Source organism: Poecilia reticulata, chromosome 9 (assembly GCF_904066995.2).
Source record: "Poecilia reticulata chromosome 9, P_reticulata-male-v2, whole genome shotgun sequence".
In the NCBI taxonomy this organism is placed as follows: Eukaryota; Metazoa; Chordata; class Actinopteri; order Cyprinodontiformes; family Poeciliidae; genus Poecilia; species Poecilia reticulata.
The window spans coordinates 22,810,431-22,834,613 of NC_088838.1; the positions used below are offsets into that span (position 1 = coordinate 22,810,431).

Below are 24,183 nucleotides of genomic sequence, written 5' to 3' on the forward strand. Positions count from 1 at the left end.
CTTTCCTGTTAAGGTAAAAAAAAAAAAACACACACACACACACGTTTAATTAGGAATTTCAAAAAACAGCATCATAGATTAGTCTTTTAAATTCTGAAGAAACAAAAGCCAATACTTTTACTCCTGTTGGGCTACACCAGCTAAAAATAAAATTAAAAAGGCAACCACAATTTGCAATCTCAGGGAAGCAGAAAGAGAGCAAGTGGGAGAAGGAAGGTTAGTTTCACATAGACGTGTCATCGTAATGTTTAACTGATATTTACAATCACTGTGTTTGTCCCTCTCTTATTCAATCCCCTCTCTCTCTTTCCAGCATCATGGCTGTCTTGCTCTCCTCCAACCTTTGTCTCATACTCCTGGTTTCTGCTTTGGATTGGCTGCCCACTCCTGCATCTGCATTTCTCATTGACTGGGACCGCACAACATCATCAGGTGAGTTACTGGTGTTTCAGCTTAGATACTCGGGAGGAAATGGTACGATGTCGGAACGAATTGTTCCTCAGTCAGTTCATCAGATTGTCAATGTGTGCTCTATCAAATATTAACTAATGAGATTCGATTTTGTGCTCAACGTGCTGTTGACACCTGCTATCAAACCTTATGTCAGACATCAGTTGCAGAATGGTGTGTTTGCTCGGATGCATGTGGAAAGGTTCACTGTTGAGCAAACGTTGCACTTTCCCGACTTGTTGGTGATCAATAGTGCTAGGGTAAACATATGGTTGGAGGTGTGCTGTCAAAGTCCAGGGACAGAGCAATGCACGATGTTCAGCCAACTAATCTAGTTGTCACTGGATCATTTAAAATAATTAGGTTAAAGAATGCTTGGGCTGGCTGGAGATGCGGACCAGATTTTATGTATTTTTCCACTTTCCATCTTTAAAGCCACAAAACTGTTACAATAAAAAATTTTAAATGAATGGTGAACTGAGTTTTATGGATTTTTAAAACTGAAAGTGCAACATGAACAGAAAAGGAGCAGTGGGTCTCAGAAGTGGCAAGACTCTTGTTGAAATACCTTTACATAGAATTTGATGACCTTCGAATAATGTTTAGTTATTGTTTCCAGACTATCTACATTTAGCTAAAGGCCATGTTTTCATAAAGGTTTCAAAAGATCTTATGTTGCAAGGATCTCACTCAAGAGAAGGACTCAAAGTATTCCACATCATTACCTGCATACCACGGGACAGTGAAGACAGTTACCAATATTTTCGGAATAATAAGGACAAAAGCCACGTAATGTCCAGTGGACCTTTTTTCCAAAATCATTGAAAAAGCAGGAACTGATCGGCACTGGAGGAACTTCCAACAAGGATGTTTTGTCATCTGCATGTGACTGAATATGAAAGCAAGTTCTCAGACTTTGAGTTGTCCTCAATGACTGATAAATTTGAAAAACCTTTGCAAGGCTCACTTCACAAATATTGCCACATCAAGATGTGGGACGATGACAGATTTCCACCAAAGGAGACTGAATGGTGAAAATGAATCCAAAAGTACTTTGCTATATAACTGGGGCTGTTGCAATAACAGCTTAATTTTTCAGTTAAGTTTTACTGTATAAATATTACATTACATGTGGAAATCGTGATTGAAAGGATTTACCATTATCTCATTTTGTTGACATTACCAACTGCTATCTGCCCCTGGCAGCTAAAGCAGCTTCAGTTGAAATTGGGTAAAACACTAGAACTTTGGCAGCACTTGTTTATTTAAGCTCCACCTTTGCCAGAACTGCAGTTCTCACAGCCAAGTAGCGGCAACTGCAAAATATAAATCTGTTCAAGGGTGTCTGTATTACTTTCTCGTATGGAAATGGAGTTGGCAGCTGTTTCTGACTCGTTAGATACGAAGCTTACTTGTTCAAGAAGGATTACCAACCAGTTTCTCTTTTAACCTGTTTCATTCAAGAATCTGGTCCATTTACTTGATTTGCTCATATTGCTAAAAAAATACAGCCTTTAAATCTTCCTTTTAAACTAAAATCTGGAAAATCCTTTTACAAGTAAAATCTAATCTTTTTCTTAATGAATAGATTTCTCTGTTTGCCTCAGAAATAATCCATCCATCCATTTTCTTACACCCTTGTCCCTCAGTGGGGTCGGGAGGGGTGCTGGTGCCTATCTCCAGCTAATGTTCTGGGTGAGAGGCAGGCTTCACCCTGGAAAGGTTGCCAGTCTGTCGCAGGGCAACACAGAGACACACAGGACAAACAACCATGCACACACTCACACCTAGGGACAATTTAAAGAGACCAATTAACCTGACAGTCATGTTTTTGGACTGTGGGAGGAAACCGGAGTACCCGGAGAAAACCCACGCATGCACAGGGAGAACATGCAAACTCCATGCAGAAAGACCGGGGCTGGGAATCGAACCCAGAACCTTCTTGCTGCAAGGCAACAGCTCTACCAACTGTGCCACTGTGCAGCCCCCTCAGAAATAATGTGAGGCTTTTTAGTTATTTTACATGTTAGATTCATTCTGCCAAAGATAAACACAGAGCTTTATCTTACACTGAAGGATCAGCATTTCCTTTGAGTAAATAGCATCGACAGAATTTAGCAGCTAAACAAAAGTTGTTCTTTGAACGGGCATTCAGAGAAGTCAGGGAGAATATCATTAGGCGACATCTGATCATTGATTTTATTGATTTGTGCTCATCACGTGTAAATGATTTCTCATTTTGCTGCTGAAACATCTGTCTGGTGTTCCCTTTTGGAAAGAGCACACAAGTGTCAAGAGAAAGCATGTGTCATTAAAAGTTACAGAAAGCTATAGCATGCCACAAGGGTTGTTAATGTTATTAATAGGTTAGTGCTGTTGGCAACACAGTGCAATTTAGTTATTTTGTTTTTTTATGTTGAGCTATTACAATGTTGTGTTTTGTAGTAGTGTTTTCTGGTTTGTAAATCTAAATCTAGTTGTGTTGGTGGACACAAAGAGGTCTTTTTTTTTATTGGTGATTTGGTCATATTTTGCATGGCAGCGTCTGACAAGAAAACAACTCTTTACCAGTACACTTCTTTGTTCTTTGTGTGGGTTTAGTGAAAAACAGCTGCAGACATGCCGCTGGAATCCAGTGGAGATATCCAGAGCACATTTAGTCTTCTTATGCACTCTATAATTCAGCTCCTGAGTGGGACACCCTTTCATAAGTGTGTTTTTATCATTATTACAATTTGCTGACAGATACAGTTCACTTTTCTCATAGTTCCCAGCAGGGGTAAAAAAAAAACAACAACAAAAACTGCACTGTGTTGGTCTTCCTGCAGATTTTGCTCAAAGAAACTAAGCTGTTCTCCGTTCCAAAGGGTTCCTGATTGCAGGTTGTTACAGTAATTCAGGATGGACCAAGTGAAACACTGTAGAAATGAATATAATTTTACAGCTTCCCTATTAGTATTTATATTAAATGGCTTGGGTTAGGTAAGGCGTAACATATTTCAACAGTGATTAGAAAGTATAAAAATTCAAATAATTACATCAGTTGATGATGTTTATTTCTTCTGCCACCTGGTCTATAAAAAGAAACACAAAAAAACCGCCCAAATATTAAAAATTAGTCAATAACTTATGTATTTTCCACACACATAGTACTATTTCACAGCACAGTCAAGCAACTATGTTATCTTCAGTTGTTATAAAAATAATTGCTGTATATCAAAGGTAGCTTAACATTCTCTAAAACAGACTGCTGATGGCTTGACCGGCCCACCTCCTTCCAAATTGTTTCCAGAGAGCACTGCAGTAATGCAGTCCTGGTCTTCCTCAACAACCGTTAAAACATTTGTAAACACAAAGCAGCCGGCGATAGCAAGAACAAACACAGACAGCCTACGTCTTTTTCAAACTACCAGAGCAGCATCCTATCCTGACATTCATTTACGGCCTTCAGGTTCACTCTCTCTTTCTCTCTCTGTGTCTGTCTCTCTCTCTCTATCGCTTCCTCCACATATGTGTATGTCTGCATAAAACCTTTTTTTGTCTCACCTGTCAACCAAAGTGGTTTTCCTGGGAATGTGCCTCTTGTTGTATCAGCCACAAAACAAGCAAAGAGTAGATATTTGGAGATGCTTCTATGCAGTTAAAGGTTTACCAGAGTAATTATAGGCAGTGTTCGTCTCCGTCTTCACAGTCTACTTTTTTTTTTTTCCTTAGTGTGTCTTCCCTGATCTTTTCTTGTCTGAGTGTCTCAGGAAGATTCACAGACTGGTCCCACTGAGTGGGGCTGTGGTCTTGGCAACATTGGTGGTAATCAGTGGTTGCTGTGCAGAAGTTTTGGTTTGGTGTTTCTTGTTCGTTCACAAAAACCTTCCGTTACATCTGCTTCAAGAACGAGCCATGAGTGTGAAGAACAAACACAACGAAATGGCCAGGAAAACACATAATATATGAGAAAGTTTCAAATCAACAATCCAGTTTAGAAGATAATACTTATGGGAAAAAAACAAACTAATTAAATAGAAGTCATTAATAGGTAATAAAATGTTGTTGATAAGCTAAACACAAGTTTTCTTAAGCAGTGTGGGACATTATGGATTACAAGTAAGCAATTTAATAAATTGCTACTTGACAAAATTTATGTACAACTATATTTACAACACTATTTGAGAGTGGCAGTATGTAAGAGTGCACCTTTAAAGTTAAGTTAAAAATATAGTATATGGTTCTGTGACAGAGTGGCGACCTGTCCAGGGTGTACCCTGCCTCTCGCCCGAAACGTCCAAAATTGTCATTACTTTGTTGTAATGTCTGTCCTTGAAAACATTTCCTTGATGCCACCTGAAGGCAGATTTTTGGATCTTTACAGCCTTAACTGACCAGTACAAAGACACCAAAAGAGTACTCTAACACAGTGGTCCCCAACCTTTTACCTTTTTACCGCGGACCGGTCAAGACTTGGAAAATTTTGCTGCGGCCCATGGGGGGAGGGGAGCCTGGGGGCGTTGTTGGTGGTGTTGGTGTTCCCGCTAAATCCTGAATATACCCAATTTCTGTTGTCTTGTTGGAGTTTTTATCGCAACCTGTGGGGTTTTTCCTGTCTGGGAACGAGAATACGACCTGCTGAATGTGACAGGTAGCCAATCAAAAAGCGCGGTGACGTAAGAACAGAGGGGAATCCCAAACAGCTGATATATGAGCAACTGAGAGTCCGGTGGATATCGGAGATGATATGTGGAAATGTTTATTATTAAATCTAAAGGTCATTATTATGTTTATTCAGTTAAAAATGTTAACTATGAAAAAACATAGTCACCTCCAAATCATAGTGCAGCAAATAGAGCGGCTGCTCCTGTTGTCTTTTACCCACCGCCTTTTCTTTTTGTTACGTCTTTTATCTCTTAAAATGACTCCACAAACTATCACTATTGCTTCTACATTGTTATCCGTGTTTGGTTATTCTAAATTCCCGCTATGTTGGGGGGTTTTACTGGATTATCCTCTGGAATCGGGGTGTTCGTGACTGGAATCGGTTCGTGTTGCTCCTGCCTTGGACACACGAACCGATCGAACCTGTTGTACTTTTATCAGCTCTGTGATCACAAAGGTTTGGAGAATCGGCCGACAATCCTTAAATCTTGCCATCTAAACCAGACTTAAGACTCACAAGCTCTACTTATCTCCTCTCGACCACTGCCCAAACGCTCTGATTCTGGTCGCTATGGTAACATTTATATATTCCTTCAAAATAAGATACACCGCATGTGACGCAGAGCGGCTTGTAATGTGGGACTCACCTACCGGTCCGGGATAAATCCATTCTCTTGTCTCTTCTCTGGGCCTTTTCCCCTTTGCAAAGAAACTTTCCAAAGACATCTGATCTGTTTCTTACTCATTTTGCTGCTTGTGGCCCCAGTGTTGGCGCGCAAGTAACCGAGAGAATCTGGTTAAAGGATTTTCAAAATAAAATATCCTCCAGACTCAAATAAAACATAAAACGGAAATATTTCACTATTTCTTGCGCGGCCCGGTACCAATTGGTCCAGGGTTTGGGGACCACTGCTCTAACACATGTTAGAATGAACATTCCTAAAGTTACACACTATATCTAATCTCAGTTTTTATCACTTTATCAGTGAGTGCAGTATCTCAGTCCAAAAGGACTGTTTGGATGCAGTTTTTCTGCATCTGCCTTCCTTGCATTCACACTCTGCTTATAAGTAAAGTATTAAGCCAGTGGAATGGACTCTAACATTGCTTTGTGACCCACACCTGTTCCAGATCTTAGAAAAAAAGAGATATTATAATTATTTGCATACTGTTCCTGGACCTTTGAAGAAATTTCTTTGCAATTTCTAGTCTTTTGAGACTTTCTTTTAATAACTGCTAATTTTATCTTTCTGATAAATTCAGCTTACAGCATTTTCAGAGGAAGTCGTTTTTCAGTTTTTCTTTTTCTTCATACACAGATTACAAAAAGAAGAGAAAAGACAAACATACATTTTTATTCAATTTTAAGATTTTTTACAATTGCACTTACACTAATTAAGTGCAATTAATTAGTGCACTGTATTTTAGTGAAATCTAAAAATAGGTATCAGTGACATAAAGAAGAAAACATTATACTGAGTTAAACAGAACCTAATTTATGAGGCAACTCGGTGTGTATTCTTTTTTAAATTTACTGGGATGACTAGTTAGGTGTCACAAAGTCATGTTGACTCATTTGTGACTCATGGATCTCGTACTGAGTGTGAAGCCACAGTCTTAAAAAGCTGAATTTTACACACTTGTCACCATGTTAAAATATCTGAAGCCAAACTTATAATGACAAGAGAAATGGGATAGTAACTATATTAGTTTAGTGGTATTTAATGACTTTAGAGGAGATAAGAAGCGTAATTATTTCCAGCTAATATATTTCTTGAGCCTCCAAAAGCTTACTAGGACACTGTAAAGGCAAACAGAGCAAAGTTTGTACTTTACTTCAAAGCTCTGAGCATTGTTGGAAATCATCGAGGATCAATGGCGGCAACCATTTATCCGGTGGTCCTGTTTCATTGCTGGTAAGAAAGGCAGGATGCATTCACCGAATTAAACAATGGCACTTTGAAATTCTTTACCTGTTTTTGTTTTGAAGGTGTATATTCAGCATGAGGCTGTGTGCAAATGTTGGCAGTTATTTATATCCCCTGTTGACATACATTTATTATATCATGTTCCCTTCTGTCACCTTTATACCCCTTTACTCTGGCCTTCTTCAAAGTCCTGGTAGATTTTATTTTTTTTTTGCTACAAACACAGCTTCTGCTCCAAATGTAGTTTCCAGACGGCACTTTCTTCTTTCCTCTGAAGAAGAAATTAAATTCCTCTTTCGCTGACCTTCTCTCTCCCAGCTGGCATATAGCTTGGTTTCCTCTGGGTTTATTGAATGTTTCTTTCTGAAGAAGAATGAAAAAAATGTGTGCACATAATGTAGCATTTTTCCCTGTTTGTTCTTTTGCTGCAAAACATGCATGTGTGCAGTGGTGCAACAACACAGCACTTGGCCTGTCCTTGCTCACAAGCACTCTTAGCACAGCACCGTTCTGTGCTAGCAATTGTTCCATCTGGTTAGCTAAATTCTGATATTGATGCTCAGATTTAGAGGGCTGAAGTATAAAAACATCTGGCATGGATGATGTGGTGGCAGTGCAGATTCCAAATACCTCGCGTCTGAACCAGCCCCTGGCTCGTCCAGACCATTTGGGGAAATAACCACTGGGTGTGGAGCAATAAAACCTGTAAGTACTTCAAGTAGTAGAATGTGAAAAATACTTAGCATTTGTTAGACATTGGCTTTTAACTTGTTATTCTGTAATTTATTTTGGCTAACACTCCATTAACCAAGCTTAGTTAGTTTTTCAATGTGGTACAAGCTGTTGAGGAAAAAGGAAACACATTAATTGCCTTAGGGTTAAAATAAATAAATAGGTAAAAATAAATTAAATAAATGGCTCTGGTCAGATCAGACCAGGTTAGTCTTTCAGCCACAAAACAAACATAAACATACATCCAGAACCACAAAAGAATGGTTAAGAACAAAGCTTGTTTCTGCTGGAATACTATAAACCCACATCTGACTCTAATGGAGAAGTAGCGCTAAGATGCTTTCTGTACAGTTTCACTGAGCTTGATCCATGTTTTAAAGATTAGACAAAAATGTCTCCAGATGTGTAAAGCTAGTAGAAACACCATGGTTCTGCAAAGTCTTGATTCATTTATCATTTCTTAGTTTAGTTGTTGTTGGAAATATATGTTCAGTATTTGTGCACAAACATTTTCATATCAAGATGTTTGAGTGATAATAGTTTTTTGCAAACCTTTATTTGAACAAAGCTGATGATACATATTGGGCAGTACGTATTATTCTACTGATGGAAGGACTCCGTTAAGAGTAGTGCACACTCAATCCCTTCTCTCTAAACCTTACTACAATGTTTAGGACCTATTGTCTAAACCACAAAAGTTCCAAGATTTTGCCATATTATCGAGTCCAGTGTACTCTCTGCAGATACTCCAGTGATAAAGTGAGTTTGTGTCTCAGTTTAGAAGACAAACTGAGTAACTAAAAGCAGATGAAGTAAGAATTAAGTAAGGAGCAAAGCTTAGAGAGAATCTGCCACCTCTAACTGCTCTTCTCTTATACATTAAAGTGCAACCATTGTAATAAATAATTATCTCCAAATTAGTTATCGGTGAAGGTTTGTAAATATTAAGTAGTCTGCCATCATGTAAGCGTCTTCTAAATATCTTAGCTTTAAGGCTTGTGAAAAATGTCAAGGAACAACAAATCTGCTCTCTGCTTTCTTTTGTTTTGCAGTTTCATCTTATGGGTTTTTGGTGAACTGTTTATGGCTTCAGTTTTCATCTATGATCAATCTTTATTTCTTTATTGGCCAAATACATCGCCTTAGCCACATTCGTTATTCATGTGAACCTTTTTGAATAACTTAAAAATATACCAACTAAAAGTACAGTTTTAAATTCAGTGCAACGTAAAAACATTTCTTGCATAACAACATAGAAATGCAGTTTTAGATCCCAGACCATCACTAATTCTGTTTTAGTGTTACAGTGTATGTTGCACAATGACAAATTTATTCTCTTTTGCAATCTCATGCTTTCTTACATTTGGCTATCATTGTGCACACATTGTCAATCTGACCTTTGCTCTCCATCTCTTCCCATATCTTCCAACTTCAGCTTAATTCTGCAAATGAGGTGGAAACGTGAGTATTCCAATAGGCCCATTCAGTCCCTCATTACAGGTAAATATTATAAAGTAGGGTAAAGGTGAAGAAGGATAAGTCAATTCACATTTCCCCATCTTTTTAGTACTGTTTTCCAAATAGTACTTTGACTGGAAGCCCAATTTTGGCTTCTTACTGGATTTTTAAGCCTTAATGGCTGCGGCCTGCATCATTTTCAGTGGATGGTTTCCTGGCTCCTCTACATGACCTGGTGATGGGTGGAGGAGAGGCTGAGAGCTGTTTATCAGTCTGTGCAGCCTGCGAAGCCTTCAATAACAGGCAAAAACATATGGACAGACAGGATGGGGGGCTGCACACACTTACACACGCATACACACACTTCTGCACAAAATTAGCTGTCTTCCCTCAGTTGAGGGCTTTCAGCAGTGGATCATTTTAATGGCAACTAGCAAGAACAGACAGGATTTAGCTCTCATTACCTAAACTCACAAATAGTCCTACATTTTGCTGGTCAAAGGTGAATTAACCCAAGCTAAAAGAAATAAAAAAATATATAAGAATGAAAATAAAGATAAAATCTTCAACATTTACATGAAAATGAATTGACAGCCAGAAGAAACGGCGTAATAAGCAGGCTGAAAAATGAGGAGAGGGTTTGGAAATTAGACTCAGATATTATTGAAAGCTATTCCATGTGTTGTTACATAACCTTTTATCTCTGGTATGTTTCAGACTTTACTGACATCCAGCTGACATGAAAAAATGAAAACAGGCTCCTAAAGTCTCACTGCACTAGTTCACCCATACAGTCTTGGTTGTTTTTAAAGGATATGTGTCTTCTTTTACAGCTTTTTCTTTTCTTGTACCTCAAAATATTTTAAATCATTTCCCTGTGATCAAAATCAAGAAAAAAAAGACACAGAGAAAAAAGGGAGCACAAAGAAATTATAGTGCGAACATTTTTCAGGTGACAAAAATTCACAGCAAATGGCACTAATGGCATAAGTCATCCACACACGAGATCTTAAAGAGGACTGTTATGAAGGCTGGTAAAAACCAGCCCCTTGTTCTACGCATTGCTTCGTACAAAGAGTCTAGACTCCTGGCTATTGAGAAACGATTGCTTCCTCGAGACTTGGACTCTGTTGACATTTTAAATTTTACCCAATCGCTAATATTTAACTGTGATGTATGCAATGTGGCAGTTTGATGCAACTGAATTGCTTCGTTCACTTCCTCTGCTGCCATTGCTAAAACTACAGGCAAACAACAATTCTTCACACGCAGCTTCAGAAAGATCTGGACATAACGGATATAATTTTTTTCACATTAAAACGGTAAGTAATGCATTTAACTGTAATGATCTCTACGTACACTCTGTGCAAGGCTCCACTGCTGAAGAAAAAACATGTTGGAAGCTTGTTTAACATTTATGCAGATGATTTGGACAAGCCAATGATAGCTGAATTTTTTGGATGTTATTGCTCATATATTTGGAGGAAGAATTCTTCCACATGCCAAAATTGAGGTTTGTAAGTGGGAACTCATTGGGGTCGGATGTCATTCAGCATGGTACTTGCAGACCTAATATCACTGAAGGGAGTGTGCAGAAATTACATACTTGATAAAAATAAATAAATAAATAAAATGCTTCTTTTTTTCCTTTCTCCATGCCCCCAATCACAAAAAATCCCTTTAACATACTCCCAGTAGACATTGTTGATACACCCACTAATTGACATACTTCCTGTTATAGAAGGTGTGACTCAAAAAGTTATTTTTGTTTCTGAGAGGTGTGCAGTAACATTTTTGTGTTTGATACTTTTAAGATTTGTTAGTTTTCTGACTCCAAAACAGGATGACGGATGCAGTACAATAAATCTTTGGAAGCTAATTTATTAAAGGGGTTCAAAAGAGAGGCATTGGAAATTAGATTGAGGCTTTATTTTGTATGTTTTTCCAGGTGTTGTTGCATAACGTTTTATCTCTGGCAAACTGCACACTATAAGGACACACTGCTGACTTAAAAAATGAAAACAGATTCTCAAAACATAACTGTACCGTTTGCACTCAAGCTAACTTCTAAAAAATGTTGTTTACCTTTGAGCCTTCACTTATTAACAGTTGAGTTTGGATGACAGTTATCAGTTAAGAGTGGTGTAACACAAAATAATGTAGGCCTTTCTTGAAGTATTTATACCTAATATTATATTCTGTATGTGTTAACATGCTTATTATTCTATCTGAACCATTTCTGTTGAAAAGATCTCATTTGCACACATTCTCTGTAGAAGGTGTTTTCTTGATTGCAGCTGGAATTTGCAGGGACGAGGGAAGAAAGTATGATTCGGAAAATCATTTGGAACCGCGTGAAAAAATATGACGGGAAGGAAAACGGGGAATGAATATGAATTTTCAAGTTACTCTGACATTGGACTGCAAGTGGTAAAAGTAGTAAAGCGCTGATTTTTATTAGTGAGGAGTGTCTTTGTTGTAAAGCCCGGGGATTAAAGTGTCTGTGTGTTTATATTTGCTGTGCAAACACACGGCTGGCACCCAATTTAGCATCTTCTTGTGTTTTATGTTGAAAAATTTTGAAAACGTGGAGAAAGTTCTGCAGAAGTCTGTCTGTCTTTAATTTCTTGTTAATGTTCCAATTTTAGTTTTGATTTATAATTCTGCGCAGAGTTAGCAGAAGGAGGATAGAATGAGTACAGCAGAAATCGATGATACACTCAGCGGATTATTTATGGCTGCACCAAGCCCCGAAACTCCCAGCTGGATGAGAAACCGGTTCTCTGGCAGGAGTGGGTAGAAGATTGTTGATGGTGAGTGATGAGGTGCCAAGGGAGAGATGAAAGAGGCTGAGTAAGGACCTCAAGGTCTGTGTGGACGGATCAAGGGCTGGTGACTGAAATTTGATCCTACTCAGCAGTTTGTATTCCTGCACATCCACGTTTGGAGTGTAGACTTACCCTCTGTGTTCTGCTCGTTCCACCTACTGTTTGCCTCATCACACCTTTCATCAGGTGCTGGTTGACTTTCCTCAGTCACCGAAAACTACTGAAAACTATATGCTGATGTCCAAATGCCAGCACGTCAAAAGAAAGATTCTGATATGTCACTTTTACATCAAATACTACATGCAAAGACGCATTCTGAATTGATGCTTCTTATGTAGGATTGAACATGGTATTTTTTTTCCTCATGTTTTGAACATCCGCTGTCTGGTATTGGATAATATAGCTTTGAGTATTGGGAACTTTAGATAAATGTCGAACTCAATATTGATACTAGAAAAAATATTCAATACTCAATGCCATTTTCTACATTGTGGCAACATTTTTGGAGGTACAGGGCTTTTTCTACTTAAGAGCTAATATGATTTGCTACAATATCACAATATTTAATACACTTAGGGAAAAAACAATAAATGATGGGGGGAAAAATCGTCCTTCTTTTGAAGACTAAATTATTTTAAATATGTCGCTTCCCTGTTTTAGAAATATGTAACAATTTACTTCAGGAAATCTTGTACCATTAGTTGTGTACTTACATTTGCCTGTCAATTTGATTTTGTTAAGCTTCACTTCTAAGATGACAAATAAAGCATCATTCTATATTAAAATAAATTGGGCTTCAAATCAAATATGGATCTGGCGCTTCCAAAACATTTCTTTACTGTGTGAACAAGGGTATATCAAGGTGTAAATGTCTTTACTTCTGGTAGTTTTTCATAAAATGTATATTTTTATTTGTGGCTAAATCTCTACTGTAGCAGGGTAGTTGATATGAGTGCCTACATTTTTCTGCTCCAGTTGTCAACTTCAGTCTAGCTCCACTATTTACCTTTGTTAATATTTGCCTTTTTCCTTAGGCTTTATTTAGTTGTATAGCCTCCAATGCCCATGCAAATAAAAGGATTGCGTAGGCAATTGCTTCCATACTGGCTACAACCAGCACCATGTATAGTGACTCTTTGGAAAGTCTTGCATAATTTAGGTTCCAGCAACATTTAATTTCATTGTGGGATTTCTGAACCAATTTTTGAAAATGAATAAACCACCAACCTTCCTGACACTGTGTTTTTTGTCACTGATTTTGCAGCTACCCTTGGACCTCACTTCACAGACTGCATCTCAAGGGACCAGGAGACTTTTCGCTGCTGGTGGAGTCCAGGCAGCCTCCGAAACCTGTCCTCTCCTGGAGCACTGAGAGTATTTTACCTAAAGAAAGAGTGAGTGCAGCTTTAACACTGATTTATGTGCGCATGTCGTAAAACTTTACTTTACAGCTACCCTTTCTTCTTTTATCTTCATTTTCTCTTGTTCAGTTCCCCCACCAGTGAATGGAAGGAATGTCCCGAGTACATCCATGAAAACAGAGAGTGCTTCTTTGATGCCAACCACACATCCGTTTGGATCCCCTACTGCGTTCAGCTTCGTGGACAAAACGTCACCTATTTCAATGAAGACGACTGCTTCACAGTGGAAAATATAGGTTTGTAGTCAATCTGTCTGCACAAGTATTTTTTTTGTTTACTTGTCTTTATTACAAACAAACCATTAGAAAAATCATCTTCAGAGCTGAAATGGACATTTTTGTTGATGATGTTTTTTTGTTTTTTTGAGGCAAGCTATTGAGGGACTTCAAATTGCCTTTGTCATATCATTTAAAATCAGTATTTCTATCCTAGAAGGAGAACTTATACGTTACAGATATGTATGTGGGCATTTAGCTTCCTTACAAGCTTTTTTTTAATGCACAGCATATACTAATAAAACTCAAGCCCATGCCAGACCTTTTTTTTTTATATATAAATAAGACTTTTGGTAATGTAGCACTATGGAAAATTGTAACAAATGTATGAACTACAAGTACTGTTGACTGTGGTGACATTATTTTTTAGGGGTTCAACGTTTTATTTAAACGTGTCACATTGAAAACATCACTTATTTCTATGTTGACTCTGACTTTCTGGCTTTATTTTCTTTTACATGTTGATGTCAAACTTTATATCTGAATTGTTGAAATTTGAACTTTCTGGGAAAATATATTCTCAAAACATTTTATCTCTCACCTTACATTTTTTTGGCAAGAAAAACTGACCACATAGGTAAAGAAAGCGTGTAAACATTTAATCTTTAACATATACCAACATAGCAAGATTTAAACATCTCTGTAAGGACTTGTGTACATTTTCTTTTCAAAAAGACTTTATTTTTGACAAGCATTTTACAGTGATCTCAGATTTCTCTAAGAAATGCTTTTTTTTTTTTTAAATATTGTTGATTTATATTTCAAATTGTGCAAAATGTTCTGTAATTCAGCTTTTAAGCAGGAATTTTGGAACTGGTCTTCATAAAAGGCTTTATTCATCACCACAGAATTTACTGGAACCTTAGTTAGTCTGAAAGTCCACGTGCCAAGAAAAAAAAAAAAAAGCCTTTGCTGCTGGCTGAAACAAACATTAGATAAACTGACTGTCTGCCAGACAGCGAAGATAAAGACCGAGACCAGCACCCTGTGATTCATGGGAACTTGACAGACAAATTAAAAGCAGTGGTCAAATATTTTATCCACCCAAAAGGCCAAAAAATAAAAACTAAACCTAAAATATTTCTTTTCAGTACAGCATGCCAAACAAACGTGGATACATGAAGAATATCCTCCTCTACACACTTTCTTATAAATGTACATATTTTGAGAGTTACATTTTTTACCATTGTCAGCGTTTCTGTTAATGCCACTAAAATACCACATTGTAAAAATGCTGAATTTTATTAGTTTTGCTAATTTGGAAGATCTCAAAATATCAGCACAGTGCAAAAGTCATGTTCTAATGCCGTAAACATTCCTGCACCGCAGTATTTTAGAGCGCAAACGAGAGTGCAGTGAAATCGAAAGATGTAAACAGCTGCATGTTTTCTTTCGTGTTCACGTCTAAACTTTTGCTCCTTCCCCCCCCTTACAGTGCGTCCTGACCCGCCCGTGTCTTTAAACTGGACCCTGCTGAACATAAGCCCCTCTGGCCTCAATTACGATGTCTTAGTGAGCTGGAAGCCCCCGCCCTCTGCAGACGTTGGCGTGGGCTGGATGCGCATTGAGTATGAAATCCAGTACAGAGAGAGGAACGCCACCAACTGGGAAGCAGTACGTTTTTTTTTCGTCAAACTTTCCTTCTGACTGCACAAAACACCCGAGAGATTGCACAAATGAAAGCACTTACACATAAGTTTGAAAGTAAACCCTTGGTAGGTTGTAGGGACACCGTGTTTTGTTTCCTTTCCACCGTCTGGACTCCCTCCTGAACTCTTGTGGCTGAAATGCACCGTAGCTTTGTTGGCAAGCCCGCTGAAGCAGGAGCAGGACCCTCTGCGAAAACAAACTCTCTGAAGGAAGAGAAGGGAGGGATCTGTGGGTCAGAGGGCATGGGACCTTGTATAGGCTTGTTTATCATTGCCTGGCCACCCGGTTTGACAAATGCAAACTTCAAAATAGCAACAGATGGTTCTGTTATGCCAACATGTCTTCGATCATATTTATGTGAAAGGCCTGGGCAGCCCTGCCACCTTTGAAAAGGTCATAGTTACGGGTACCAAAAATAAGTAAGGGCCTCTTGGCACATTGTGCTGATTCAAGTTAGCCACTGTGTTTATTTTCTCCCTGCATGTGTCAGGACATTTGTCTGCTCTGCTAAAATGCACTAAAGAGTTCTGTAAAATTTCTATTTTCAGCTGGAGAAGCAGCCGCACACCCAGCAGACGATCTACGGCCTGCAAATAGGAAAAGAGTACGAAGTGCACATCCGCTCCAGGATGCAGGCCTTTGTGAAGTTCGGAGAGTTCAGCGACTCCATCTTCATTGAAGTTACAGAAATTCCCAGTAAAGGTGTGGGAGCCTTTCTTCTTTAATTAACGCATACCTGCCTTATTACTTAAGTTATTAAATTCACAAAAATAAAATACAAGGAATTTAATCAGAAATGATGCTACATTTTGTTTTCAGATTCCACTGTCCCACTCACTTTGGTTCTCATTTTTGGGGTTGTGGGGGTCCTGACTGTCATCATGCTGATAGTGATTTCTCAGCAGCAAAGGTAAGAACCTGTCATTATTCATTTAAAAAATTATAAAATTAATCAAATGGATTTTTTTAAATAAAACTCACCAAAAACAGAAGAGTGAAAAACACTTTGTAAACGGTTTGTGTTAATCTCAAAAACAATGTATTGGTTTTGATTCAAAGGGTTTTATCCCATTTAAAATATAGCAAAGAAATACGTTTACAAAACAGTCTATAAATATTGCCCCCAAACACAGTAGCCATAGAAATTTACAAGCAAATCCTCCAATCAAAAACTTGCTCTAGAAAATTTAATCTGCTATGAAATTTGAAGGCTGGTGATGTTCAGTTAAGAAAAGACTAAAACAAGTTTTTTTTGTAGGTATAAATCATGAACTGCACTCACCAATCCCAATAAAAAAAAGTCACCCTTTGTTTTAAGATGCTCCTGTTAACATTATTAACTTTATCATGTCCTTCTGTCATTTCAGAATAATGATGATTCTCTTGCCGCCTGTTCCTGCACCCAAAATCAAAGGCATTGATTCAGAACTGTTGAAGGTATTAAATGCATTCTTGTGTTTTCCTTTTTTTTTACTCTTTCTGTTTAATTTAAGTCTGTTAAAAGGTGCTGCATAATTTTCTCTTTGTTGTTACTTTGATAAAAATGGACTTATCCATAAATACAAAGAAAGTCAAAGTAGGAAAATAGGATAAGCTTTGAAATAAATGATATACCATGGTGTGATATATCATGAGATGCTACAGAGCAAATCCACCTTTTAACAAAAGAAAAAATATATGGGAATATCATGAATGATATCCAACACTGAGCCTATATGTCGGCTGTAATATTCTAAAGTGAAAAAGGTTTCTCTCAAAGCTGCAGCATGTACATTTTCTAAAACATCTTTTCTGCATATTTGGTAAAATTATCATTATGTTGTGGCAGGATAAAAATCAAGTAAAAGTTACATACTACAGCTTGAGCAGCTCTTGTCAACATTTTATATCTTTTGTAGAAGGGGAAACTGGAGGAGTTGAATTTTATCCTGAATGGTGGAGGTGTGGATGGCCTGCCAGCCTATGCAACAGATTTCTACCAGGAAGAGCCATGGGTGGAGTTCATTGAGGTGGATGAGGACGATGCAGAAGGTGGAGACAAGGAAGACAACTATAATTCAGACACTCAGAGGCTCCTTGGTCTCCCACACAGGAATATAGAGGGTTTCAGCGCCATTAGGTAATTTAAAAACTTTCATATGAATGGATTGTTTTCATGCTAACTGGTATCACAGATTTCAAGTTATTCCCTCATTGTTTTCACCTTGGGTTTCTCATCAAGCCACCCTGACGATGACTCAGGCCGGGCCAGCTGTTACGACACAGATCTGCCGGAACATGACACTCAGAGACTCATGGCGTCCCTGCTGCCGGGCCAACCTGAGGACAACGAAACCTGCCTGAATGCCCCAGCTTCAGAGACAGGTGAAAAGCCCCTCATCCAAACTCAAATCGGGGGACCACAGACTTGGATCAACACAGACTTATATGCCCAGGTCAGCAATGTTATGCCAACTGGGGGGGTTGTGCTGTCCCCTGGCCAACAACCTAAAATCCAGGAGAACACCTCAGGTTCAGAGCGGGAAACACAGAAAGGAGGAAAGCAAAATGAAGATGTTGAGGGCATCAAGGAGCAGAAGAGAAATGAGCCCCAGTTTCAGCTGTTTGTAGTGGTTCCAGAGGGAGGCGGCTACACCGTCGAGAACAACACCCAGCAGACCAGCACTCCTCCCAGCACTTCGGTGCCTGGCGCAGGGTACCAAACCATACAGCCTCAGCCAATGGAGACCAAACCTGCAGCCACGGGAGACACCAACGAGTCCCCGTATATTCTCCCCGAGCCTTCCCAGCCTCAGCTCTTTACCCCTGTCGCAGACTACACAGTGGTGCAGGAGTTGGACACGCATCGCAGTCTGCTCCTTAACCCGCCTCCCAGCCAATCTCCCTCTTTGTGCCAGTCACAGCATCCCCTCAAAGTCCCAATGCCTGTGGGGTACGTCACCCCCGACCTGCTGGGGAATCTCTCACCATGAGCGGACAGGATCATCAGGCCTTAACTACAGGTACAGGCCTATTGGACAGGACGTCAATATGAAGTCACCCTACCTGATTCCTGATGACAACCAAAAACAACTTACAAAACTGCAGGACACTGGATGAATAAGTGTGTGAATTAACCAGATGATACAAAAGGGAGATATACAGGTGCATCTCAACAAATTAAAATCTAATTGAAAACTATTTTTTCAGCAATTCTATTTAAGAAGTAAATGTAAAAAAATGGAATAGTCTGATTTGACACAGAATGATAATGATCAAGCATTTGTTTGTCAATTTTGATGATTATGTCTTACAGCTACTGAAAGTCAAAAATTTGGTTTCCCTGAAAATGTTAGCATTCTATAATTTCATTATTTATTGGCCTGATGTAATAAATTTTATACAACCTAAACTTTGGATTGTCATTGCCTTTAATCATAAAATTTGGGAAACAAATGCAATATGTCTCTTTGTGTGTAATAAATGTACATAATAGATGAATTACACTTAAATTGGATTGCTGAAAAAAAATAACTTCTTAACAATATAGTAATTTATTGAGATGCGCTAAAAATTGTACTCTTACATTAGTCCCCACTGAATCAGACTCTTAATTTTTGGCCGAAACACACTGAGGGTAATAACATCACAAAAACATCACAAGCAGAATGCAAAGTTTGCATCAATGCATGATTGTAGTAAGTGAAAAAATACCTATATGTATACAGTATGTGTGAAAAATTGCCTTAGATTGCCTTACAGTCTTAATATTGAATGTGAAGTCAGTATATCAATGAGAAGAGAAAGAGACAGTAGCCATGTTTTTAACTACACAGTAATTCGGCTTTGACAGTACTTGTCTTTTTGAGGTTTAATGCCCATCACACTTACTGTATTCCAAAGTTTCCTATTTCACCATGTCATACTGATAGTACTTCACAAGAGATATATTTTTATACAAAACACAAAACGTTTGAGCAAAGCAATGTAGATTTGAATCTCTATCTTTGTTTCTTAAAAAAAAAAAAGGAAAAAAGTTTTATCTTTTGTAGTCATTGGTTTTAGCTGCACCAAATGTCAACAATAAAACCAAAGTTAGGTTGACCACTAAGGGTTTCTTAAGGGTCACTAGGTTCCAATCAGGAATGCAGGGAAGTACTTGCAAAAACAAATGCAGATAATTTATGTGAAAGGGAAACTAAAATACTTGACTTAATAATTCCAAGATTAATTTGAATAGATTTTGTTGGACTTGTTACTTTTAACTAAAAAAAAAATTTAATGAAACAATATGTTCACATCAACACAGAACTTTGATCACTGACTGTAGTCATTAAGGGTTTATTTACTCAGATTTCCTTTACATTTGGGAACCAACCTTTTGCCCATGTAGAGTCCCTCTTCCCACTGCACCAGGCCAATAGCATGAGACTAACATCACATTAGCAGATAGAGCTTGAGAGTACCTCAGCTGTTTTCTCCATGCACCAAATGTCCCATGTAACTGTTGCTAAGATGTTAAGAAAAAAGTGCACAGGTTTGTACCATATAACAATAGAATTATTATATATTTTTTTGTTGTTGTTTTACAATAGGTCTCCCAGCTATAGAGTAGTGCACACCAAGTTGGAATGTGGGACAAAATGGCACACTCTGCTATTTTATGGGACGTTTTTTGTAGATAATACTGTTGGGTATTTTAACCTGATCATATAAAGAACCACACAGAGAGTAGTATCACTTCAGCCTTTGCGAAGGGGGAGAGTCTCAGTGGTGCCTCAGGACAAATCCAACTTCTCCCCATGCAGCAGCCTGGTTTTATTGAAAGCAGGGCGGGGTGTCGGTCATAAAACAGAAACTTAAAGATAAGGAGTAGAGGGGTCTCTCTGAACTAGCTGAAACCGGTTTCTCCGAGAACAGCATGGTCCACCTCACCTTGTTTCCAGCTTAGAGTAGAGAGGCAAACTTATTCATGAGATAACTATTTGCAAAACTCTGACAAATACGATCAGAGAAGAGAAGCTGATGAAAGTACTCTGCTTTAATACAAAGTATTTTCCTCATCCACAGCAAGTCTGAATCTGATGATGGTGGTGCAGAAACCTCTCCCGTATTCCTAAATTAGGATGTTTGCTATCAAATGTCGTTCAGATTTGATCCCTACAGCAGCAGCAAAGTGGCTGAATAGGAGTGAGGTATGGCAGTAGGGTCCTGCTTGACTTCAACCTGAAATATTGTTTTGTGGCAACCTGACAATATTCAAACATTATTTGATATCCTGGGTTTCAGAGGGCAGTCTTCTGCTAATGGAAGGCAAAAGGTGGTTCAACATGTGTCACAGAACCAGCAGCAGCAGCCCCAAGTTGCTTGACGGTACATTGTTTTGGTTCATTAAACAAAAGTAAGGGGACATACGTGTTATGAAATTGTTGCATTTTAAGGTTTCTGAAGAGGAATTGTGTTCTACATTGTCACTGCAGGGACAGCAACTGGAATAAGTTGACTGTGAAAGTGTACTATAGATGTTACTAACTTACACAGTACTTATCTGCCACGTTCACTATGTAACAGCCTGTGCCTATTGTAGTATTATGGTTTGTTTAATTGCTGTGGTACTATGCTAATGTGATTTAAATTTCTTCATATCAGTTTAACAAAAGGTACCTCTGTTTGCTATGTGTAGATGAATTGGTTTATATTGTCTCTGTGCCAAGAAACAGTTAAAAATTGACACAAAGCATGCATGCATGCATGTGTATATTAGCGCAGTACATAAAAGAACATTCCCTTTTATAATAACATATTGTGCTTAATGTTTTCATAAAAAAAAAAGATTATTTTTTTTTAATTATTTGACAATTTTGTACAATTTTTAAATTCAAAATAGTTACCAGCATATTTTGAGCTTAGCGTTCATAAAAAAACAAGTTGTAGACACTCAACAAATTGGAATCTTGTTTGCTTAGCTTCAGGCTTTTTGTAGATAAAACATTTAAGGCTGTGTTTATAAGGAATATTCTGCCTAATACAGCATTTTCTATTTGTTTTCACAAATAATGGTTTAAGTAGTAATTCCCCCACTTTGAGACAATAAAGGTTATATCAGTTTCTGTTCTACTCCTAATGGGATTCTTGAAAAGAAATCAGGTGCCTCTTATGTTTCATCCCAAGTCCCGACTTAACGATTCAACAACATGCTCATTGCATCATAATATGAGTACTTAAGTAACATCTGTGATTTATTTTAGTGGTTGTCCGATCAACATTGTTTTGTGCCAAGACAAAAAAACAAAAAAATATCAGGACTGTCAGCCTCAAAATGACAGATACATTTGAGCTAAATCATACTAATAATATCCAAATTTATTAACCTGCACCTGGAACTTCACCGTGAACAAAACTTTCCAAACAGTGCAAACCCCCCCCCCAAAAAAACACAACCAGTCTGTGATTTATGCTGCTTTCTTGCCTTTCTGGACATAAATATTCTGAGTATATGGATCCATGTAGTTTTTTTTTTTTTTTTTTTGTATCAATCGGATCTACAAAGAGAGGTTTAAAATGTGAATTTGATGACTATATGCCATTTCTCTTTAAGAAATACTCAGTTCTCTGCTGCTCCTGCCATTATGTGGATGATACCAGCAAAAATTAGTGCTGTCGCAAAATGTCTTAATATGTTTGCTAGTGCTGTGCAAATATAAAAGTTTATGTCAAGGATGATACTTTTACACGGCGACGCTGCTTGGTGCATGCATTTCTCTTGCTCTGTTTTTTTACGGCTGAGTTCAAGTCAAGAAAGAGCAGTAATCAGTGTCAAATGTTTTGTGATAGTAAAGTGTGGGTTTTGTTTGGGTATCTTGTCTGTCACAGTGTCCAGTGATCACAGAAGGCTCTCATTATGTTCACGTAGCAAGAACAGAGAATGAAGGACTTCTTCTTTTTTTAGGTAAAGCTGTGAATGTGTAACTGGAATACACAATGCAATCATAAAACTGAGGAAACGTTTTAAGCAGTGTTTGTAATAGTGGTGGCGAGATGAAGAAATTAGGAGGTGCTTTTTATTCTTCAAGCCAACTGTGCAGATGTTTACTACCTTAAGTATATTTTTTTCTTTTTTTTTTGCCATATCGCTCATTTCACAGTGGCAGAATTGGTAGTTTGTTATTTGAAGGTTATAAATGTCAAGGACACTTTAGAGGAAGCACTTTGTACACATAGAGCATATATGTGATATTTAGAAATGGTATTCAGATTTTGTATCTTTTGCTAAATCAAGTGTGTGATTTCTATGTTACTACAGAATAGCATTACGTTTTCTGGTCAGCACAAAAATCAAACTTTGAGGAACCTTCAATATGAATAAGCTTTGATTTTGTTATACAGAGTTTATGTTTATATATTAAAAAAACGTATTTCACACTAACAGATTGCTAGATTGTTGTACTGTAATGGAGTATTTAATGTTTCACATAGAGTTTATAGGTGATTAAACCAGATAGAACATTTATAAAGTCATATTAAGTATATGTTGTGTGATATATTCATCTTTTTAACTTCATGTTGTTGTTTGTGTCGCTGTGTGATTTCAGTTTTTCATGACCACGAAGAACTTTATGACAGTGGTGAATTATTTTGCAATGATGCGCGTTGGCCAGCAGCTTTGAGTTGAAGGCTGACTCTTGTCACTCTCTCGAGCCTGGAAGTAATTTTGCTGGAATCTTTGGTGGTCGGTTAATGTTTTTGAAGCTATCAGCATCATACCATGTGCCGTTCAGTTTGTTAAGGAAAGTGCTTAATTTGCCACTTGACTTGAGGATTTACTTCAAGTCAAGTACTGATTTGAGTAAATCCTGTGTTTTTAGTTTTTACAATGTTCCATGGCTCCAGTCTGTCTTACTTCCTGTATGCCCTCTGCCATGTGTCATTCGCCCCCCCCCCACCAAACTGGAAACAAACAAACAACAAATAAAAAATAATAATGTAGTCTAAGTTGATAAACCAGTCGATACTGGCTTCATTAATTGCTATGACTCCGTTTTGTCTTTTTTTTTTTTTACATCCAAGTTTTTTGTTTTTTTTTCTTTTTGCATCCGAGAGCCAATGTTCTTGTGTAAAAACTGCTGCTTTCTCTAGGGCCAAGAAACGTATTGATCCTTGAGGATTTGTCTGTTTTGTTCTCTTTTTGGTGTTTAATGTGTGATCAATAAGTTCTCAATAAAATAAATATAACAGCATCTTGTCCATTTTTTGTAATCTTTAAAGATGAATCTGGGGGTTTAGCTTAAATAAACAAACTTTGAATTCTAATTTTATTATGTGGGAGCTACTGCCATTGAAAATGCAATTGTTTTTTTTTTTATTGACTCTTCTACTTATTGTTCTAAGTAAATTTCCTTTTACACTAGTCCCCAAAACTCTACACGTCACACAGCAGTTGGAGACTTTTAATATTTCTATAAATAAAGGTCTGCAGGGCAGTGCTACATTGAAATGGCTCCACAGTGTCCCTTAAACTTCCACTCTACCGACTAGTTTTATGTGGAAATTTGAAAATTGGCACGCATATAGATAGTAATTGTAAATTTAACAGTGAATCAACCACTTTGGATCAAAGCAGCTACTTTGTGATCTTTGCACATGTTCTTTTTGATATATATATCAAATATATATATATATATATATATATGTGTGTGTGTGGCTGACTTAAAGTTTTCATTGGGTAACACTATTTGAAGGGGGGTGAATAAGCCTTCATGAATATTTATGACTGTTGTCATAAAGCGTCATTCGGTAAATTATGACACTTTTAATA

At 37.8% G+C, this 24,183-nt stretch overlaps 1 protein-coding gene across 1 annotated transcript in view; it reads left to right on the plus strand.

Moving 5' to 3' along the window:
* The window catches only part of ghra (growth hormone receptor a), a 31,942-nt gene extending 8,337 nt beyond the window's left edge, over window positions 1-23,605 (plus strand). The window contains exons 2-10 of the mRNA XM_008418329.3: window positions 314-432; window positions 13,308-13,437; window positions 13,534-13,700; window positions 15,175-15,353; window positions 15,938-16,091; window positions 16,209-16,299; window positions 16,757-16,826; window positions 17,288-17,508; window positions 17,611-23,605. Of these exons, the coding sequence (XP_008416551.1) occupies window positions 318-432; window positions 13,308-13,437; window positions 13,534-13,700; window positions 15,175-15,353; window positions 15,938-16,091; window positions 16,209-16,299; window positions 16,757-16,826; window positions 17,288-17,508; window positions 17,611-18,361 (1,878 nt within the window). The 5' untranslated portion in view covers window positions 314-317 and the 3' untranslated portion in view covers window positions 18,362-23,605. The remainder of the gene's footprint in view (window positions 1-313; window positions 433-13,307; window positions 13,438-13,533; window positions 13,701-15,174; window positions 15,354-15,937; window positions 16,092-16,208; window positions 16,300-16,756; window positions 16,827-17,287; window positions 17,509-17,610) is intronic.
* The last annotated feature ends 578 nt before the right edge of the window (window positions 23,606-24,183 follow it).